Source organism: Glycine max, chromosome 16 (genome assembly GCF_000004515.6).
Source record: "Glycine max cultivar Williams 82 chromosome 16, Glycine_max_v4.0, whole genome shotgun sequence".
Lineage (NCBI taxonomy): Eukaryota > Viridiplantae > Streptophyta > Magnoliopsida > Fabales > Fabaceae > Glycine > Glycine max.
The window spans coordinates 34763858-34770204 of NC_038252.2; the positions used below are offsets into that span (position 1 = coordinate 34763858).

General features: G+C 40.2%; 2 protein-coding genes across 2 annotated transcripts; one reads left to right on the forward strand and one right to left on the reverse strand.

Moving 5' to 3' along the window:
• Positions 1 to 1967: 1967 nt before the first annotated feature.
• LOC121173702 (uncharacterized) lies at positions 1968 to 3430 on the forward strand. The gene is made up of 2 exons (XM_041010387.1): positions 1968 to 2321; positions 2402 to 3430. The coding sequence occupies exons 1-2, from the start codon at positions 1968 to 1970 to the stop codon at positions 3428 to 3430; spliced, it is 1383 nt and encodes a 460-aa protein (XP_040866321.1).
• Positions 3431 to 3553: 123 nt separating this feature from the next.
• LOC106796469 (protein NYNRIN-like) lies at positions 3554 to 4564 on the reverse strand. Its single transcript, XM_014768762.1, has one exon. The coding sequence runs from the start codon at positions 4562 to 4564 to the stop codon at positions 3554 to 3556; it is 1011 nt and encodes a 336-aa protein (XP_014624248.1).
• Positions 4565 to 6347: the final 1783 nt, after the last annotated feature.

Here is a 6347-nt window from a genome sequence, read left to right on the forward strand (position 1 = left end):
GTTTTACAGTCAGGACTGATGGAGAAAAGGTGGTTCCAGAACCACATGGTGACGCCGAACACACAGAAACCTAGGAATCGGAGGTGATGATCCCTTTCGCAGTGGAAAGAACAGTTTACGCTTTCGGTGGACCCCTGCCAGACCAAGCATCACTTTCGAGTAAAATGAACAAGGTATTTCCCTGCTACCCAACTTGCGAACCTAGGGTTTTTGATAGTGAGCCTTACAACTTTAATTGTTTAAGCAAACCCCACAAACTCTTTCGATCCGCCCCGTCAATAGCCCATAGGGATTACCTACCTTGGCTTGATCGAGTCGAACAAGCGTATGAGGATTTCTGGAAGACATATGGCATCTTTGATTTGATACAATTCTCTCGATCTGGTCCTGAATATCGACCAGAAATGCTGATAGCAGCTATGCACTTTTTCGAGTCTTCTACCAACACCTTTCAATTTAAATGTGGTATGATGACCCCCACTCTCTTAGATGTAGCCGCCCTCACAGGCCTTAGGCCTAGCGGAGAAACTTATGACCCCACTAATTCTAGTGACAATATCAAGCTAGTATATAAGGAGAATACATTTTCCAAATATATAGCTGAACACAAAGGACCCGTCGAAGAGGAGGTTTCTGATGAAGAGCACGTAGCCTTCTTAACCCTGTGGCTATCCCACTATGTCTTCTGCACGAAATCCTTGCAAGTAGCCAAAAGATTTATTCCAATGGCATTACAAATTCATGAAGGTCAGAACTTTGGATTTGGACGCCTCTTGTTAGCAGTGCTATACGAATCGCTTGGTGAGGCATGCGATGATCTGAAGAAATCGAAGGATGGGTCTTCCTTCTTAGTGTCCGGGCCTATGTGGCTTCTCCAATTGTGGCTTAATGCCACTTTCGAACAAGAAATGGGATTAATAATCCCACAAGATTATGCTGAAGAAGTTGCAAATCGCTCGATCGAAGGCCAGAGAGCACTTCGATTAACACCCAAGACCTTAGATCAAAACCCACAAAAGCTGTTCCTAAAGTACATGAGGATTTTTCTGAGCTTTGACAAGTTTCTTCCCCAACATGCTCCATTCATTAGTCGAGAGGTTGGCCCGGCCTGGTTCACTGACTATTTTCCTGCTGTCGATCCGGACAATGAAGAAAAAGTGAACGAAATATGGTCATTTTACTTGAATCCACAGATCCTGTCTTGTCGTACAGGTGTTCAATCGAACTATTTAGGCCTGGTTGGATACCAGCCTAATTTGGTTTCAAGACAATTTGGCCTCTCGCAAATCCGTCCTAAAAGCTTGTTCGAAGATCCTCGAGACGTCATAAGAGGGGCCAATCTTTCGGAAAAGACTTTCAAGAAGTTTTTGAAGATTTCTCTTGATGAAAACTATAACCTGCATCCTTTTGAGTTCAACCATTCCCACTTCTGCACCATGGGGTTTGTTACCTGGTGGGAGAAATATTATTCGACCCGTTCAGTTGGAGACACTACTATCATGATCTCCAGACTTGAGAGTGGTTTTACACAACCAACGGTCGAGAATATCCGCTCAAACCTTCAAGCTCGAGGTATTAAATTACTTTTGACTTTCTAAATTGATATGTATTTTTGCCTTTTCTAATATTTTTACTTTCAGGCAAAACAATCATGACGAAGAAAAGTGCTGAAACGTCTCGAGCTGATGTGAGACCCAAGAAACCCACTGGGGTGAAGATCCAAGAAGGGAAACAAGAAGAGAAGGTAACTCTTCTGAACTTATCTTTTACTCTTAACGTCTTGCCTCATATTTCTTTATTTTTTCAGAGTCAAAAGAAAGATGATAGCATTGATACTACCACGACTTCAAAACGCTCGAAGCATGCGGTCGTCGAATTAGACGAAGAGAAAGATGCAAGTTTTATTTCTAATGTCAATATTATAGCTTTCTTTCAAGTCTATATTCTGACAAATCTTTACCCTCGTAATGCAGGAAGAAGAGGAAAGACCTCTTATAAGAAAAAGAAAGTTACCTGCGACTTCGACCAAGTCTGCTGAACAAACAGAGGCAGGCAATTCCCAGGCTCAAATGCCTAAGAAGAAAAAGAAAGTGAAGCAGGTCGAGCCTGAACCTTCTGTGGCTGTTGAGGGTGGTGAGCCAATCAAGAAGAAAAAGAAAAAGACCAAGCCTTCAACAGAACAAGGTGACAATCAACCTGTTGACGTCCAACCACCTTCGACCGATATTGACGGCACTGAAGTAGAGGCTACTCCTTCTATTGCTGAGATGGGCAACCCTGTCGATCAACCGGACTCACCACAAGAACAACCTGCCGTCGAGGTATCATCCTCTTAATGTGTTTTAAATCATAGCTTATACGAAACTATTTGTTAACCTTTTTCCATGATAATTCGAATCAGGTACAACAAAATGTTTCTGTAGAAGAAATACCCTCACATGCTCGAACATCTCCCGCTCCTGAGACGGATGCAGTGAATGTTGAGGAACAGGGTGAAGGTCAAGGCATTGGATCCAGCAGTCCTCATGGATCGAGTCAGAAAAGTTCATCCGAAGAAAACTTTTCCGATGAAGAGGCCATAAAAGAGGCTGAAGCTGGAGGTTCGGACATTTACCCGGCGTCTTCAACATCTAAGCTTTCCGCTAGCATAGGGATCGCAGAAGATACATTCATTCAAATGCAAGACGAAGACCCTGCTGCAGCCCTTCGACTCCTGCTAAACACAAGTCAAGCCAACACCTCAAGTGAAAAGATTCCTGGTGCTTCGTCCTCATCTGATGCCGAAATAAACTCTTCAGTACGCCAAGATTCTCTGCTCTTGAAGTTATCCATGGAATACGCACGGGAAGATGTGCTTAAATCCATTGAAGAGAACCCCTCTGCTGCCTTTGGGCACCTGAACTTTTTGAAGAAATTGCACAACCCCCTTACCTCTGATGAGATTCTAGGCAAAGTTATCCAAATCGAGGCCATCATTGACCAATTTGCAAGTACTGTGCAGAAAAAACGCGAAAATGGCGCCAGACTGGATGCCCAGAAACAGGCACATATCCTTCTGCTCGAGAAAGCCCGAGCTGCTCAACATGAAGTCGAACGTCTCACCAAAGAGGCGAAAGAAGGATCTTCTGAGATCAAAGCCTGTGATGATAACATCTCCTCCTGGGAGGCAACTATTACGAATTTGTTGTCTCAGGTCGATGATCTAAGGCAGAAAATTGTAGCAGAGCAGGCCAAACGCAAAGAACTCCAGGAGAAGGCCGCTAACTCGATTCAGAAACTGGTTGCTGAAAAAGGGAGGGAAGGCCTGAAGGCCTTTAGCGCATCTCAAGCTGTAGCAGATGAGGCAAGGGTTATGGAGAGTGCTGACCAGGTCTTAACTAAAGAGATGATCACCTTGAAAAAGCTGTATGAAGATTTGGTCATGACTTAGTAGAACTTATGATTTCTTTATTTCGAATTCTGTATTTCGATTCTACTTCTCGATGTAATATTGACACATGCCCTTTCGTGGCAATTTACTGTTATCGCCATTTTTATGTTTCCCGTATTTCTCTTATTCTATGCTTATTTTAACTTCGAGCAGTGTTGGTTTATATTTTTTCAAATACTTACCATTTATGCTCAAAGTACGTTTCTGAGGGGTTAGCTCCTCTAACTCATAAGCACCATTCGAATAGATCTGAATTATTTTAAACGGTCCTTCCCAATTTGGGGACCATTTGCCCAAGGCTCGATCCTTACTATCTATGGGCAGGATAACCTTCCAAACTAAATCTCCAACATTAAAAGTTTTTGACTTCACTTTCTTATTATAAGCTTTAGCAACTCTTTCTTTTTGTTTAGTCAAAACTTCTAATGCTCTTAATCTCTCCTCATCTAAATCAACTAACTCATCTGACATCATTTTCCAATAATGGTCGATTGGAATGTCCATTTGTTTTTGTACCCTGGCTGATTGCAAATGTATTTCGACCGGAAGTACAGCATCATGCCCATAAGTCAGTCGAAATGGGGTAGTATTAGTTGATTCCTTAGGAGAATTTCTACATGCCCATAGAACTTGATCTAACGTTTTATTCCAATTTCTTGGCTTTAGGGCAATGTGTTTTTTGATCAAGTTAATTACAATCTTATTGGCTGCTTCGACCTGACCATTTGCTTGCGCGTAATATGGTGTTGAGGTTAATAATCGAAAGCCAGTTTTTTGGGCAAATTCTTGCATTTTCCGTCCAGTAAAAACTGAACCTTGATCAGTGGTAATTGTTTCAGGAATACCATACCTATAATTAATATGATTTTGAATGAAACTAATTACTGCTTCCTGATCAACATTTGGCAAAGGGACTGCTTCGATCCATTTTGTAAAGTAATCGATACCAACTATAATATAACGCTGGTTCTTAGAAGAAGCGGGCTTGATTTCACCAATTAAGTCCAAAGCCCATCCTCTGAAAGGCCAAGGTTTGATTATGGAGTGTAACTCATTAGCAGGTACATGCTGTATCCCTGCATGCTTTTGGCATTCCTGACAGCCTTTAGCAAATTCTATGCAGTCTTTTAACATCGAAGGCCAATACAAACCTTGTCGAAATAAAAGTCATTTCATTTTATGGCCTGCTTGATGTGATCCACAAGCCCCACTGTGAACATGGGAAACTGCTAAGTATGCTTCTGATTCACTTAGACATTTTAACAACACTCCTTCTGCAGTCTTTTTAAACAAATCATTTCCCATAACCACGTAATTTAAAGCCCTATATTTGACCTTTCGAGCCACATTGCCTATTGGATTTTCCAAATATTCAACAATGGACTTTCTCCAATCATTATCTAACATATTGTCAATGGCCAAAATTTGAATTTTTCCCTGGAGATCATCCATGCTTTCATCTTCATTATTTTGTGGTATACTTGCCCCCACAAGTTTTGGCATTGGCAATTTAGTGCTTAATGGCTCTGGTAATACCAGTTTATCTTTTATTTTGATCAACTGAGTTAATTTTTCCTTCGACATTTTATACCCTGAAGCTATTTGGGCTAAATCATTTGCTTCTTGGTTTTCTTGTCGAGATATATGCTCAATGTTAATGTAATCAAAATGATTCAGAAGAGAACTCGCCATAACAAAATATTTTGCTAAGTGCTCATTAACACATTTGTATTCTTGTGTCAATTGCTTCAACACTAATTCTGAATCACCCCTTATGTTTACATTTCTTGCCCCCAGACTAATTAAAATTTCAAGGCCTGTAATTAGAGCTTCATACTCAGCCTCATTATTAGAACAAAGTCCTTTGATTTTAAATTTGAATTTAGTTGGAACTTTATTGGGGGATATTATTAAAATTCCAATTCCAGTTCCATGTTTGTGTTTCGAACCATCGAAATACAAAATCCAAGGCTCTGTATCGACATAGTCTTGCGGCATTTCGACCACTGAGTGATCTACAATAAAATCTGCCACAATTTGACCCTTAACAGATTTCAAAGGCTTGTACGTTAAAGAATATTCTGTTAATGCTAAAGCCCATTTTCCAATTCTACTGTGTAGAATAGGTTTTGACAACATGTGCTTAATAATATCATAATGAGAATATACATAAACATCAACAGGCTTTATATATTGCTTAAGTTTTGCACAAGAGAAATACAAACAAAGACAAAGTTTTTCTATGGCAGTATATCTAGTTTCTGCATCATTTAGTACACGACTAAGATAATAAATTGCATGCTCTACGCCATCATCATCTTCCTGAGCCAACATGCTACCAATGGTCTTGTCAGACGCAGCAATATACAACTTCATAGTCTTGTTTCGACTAGGAGGCATTAACACGGGAGGCTTGATCAGATATTCTTTAATTTCATCGAAAGCCTTTTGATGCTCTTCATTCCATTTGAATGGTTCATCTTTCTTGAGTCGAAGTAATGGCGAAAAAATTTGAGCTTTGCCACTTAGATTCGAAATGAATCGCCTCAAGAAGTTGATTTTTCCTAGCAAAGACTGAAGCTGTTTTTTGGTCGAAGGAGGCTTCGTCTCAAGAATAGCCTTTGTCTTATTTTGATTTATCTCAATGCCTTTTTTATGCACCACAAAACCAAGGAAATCTCCTGCACGCACACAAAAAGCACACTTTAATGGATTCATTTTTAATCCATGTTTCCTCATTCGTTCGAAAGATTGCCTAAGATAATCCAAATGGCTATCTTCTGAGGAGGATTTGATGATTATATCATCAATATAAATTTGCATAAATGTGTCAATAAAATCATGAAACATGGAATTCATGGCCCTTTGATAAGTGGCCCCAGCATTTTTCAACCCAAAGGGCATAACCACCCATTCA

Excerpts from the sequence above, each read along its gene's own strand:
- LOC121173702 (XM_041010387.1), top strand. The coding sequence starts at position 1,968 with ATGCAGGAAGAAGAGGAAAGACCTCTTATAAGAAAAAGAAAGTTACCT. Across the intron at positions 2,322-2,401 it reads AAGAACAACCTGCCGTCGAG|GTACAACAAAATGTTTCTGT; the intron begins GTATCATCCTCT and ends AATTCGAATCAG.
- LOC106796469 (XM_014768762.1), bottom strand. The coding sequence starts at position 4,564 with ATGTTAAAAGACTGCATAGAATTTGCTAAAGGCTGTCAGGAATGCCAA.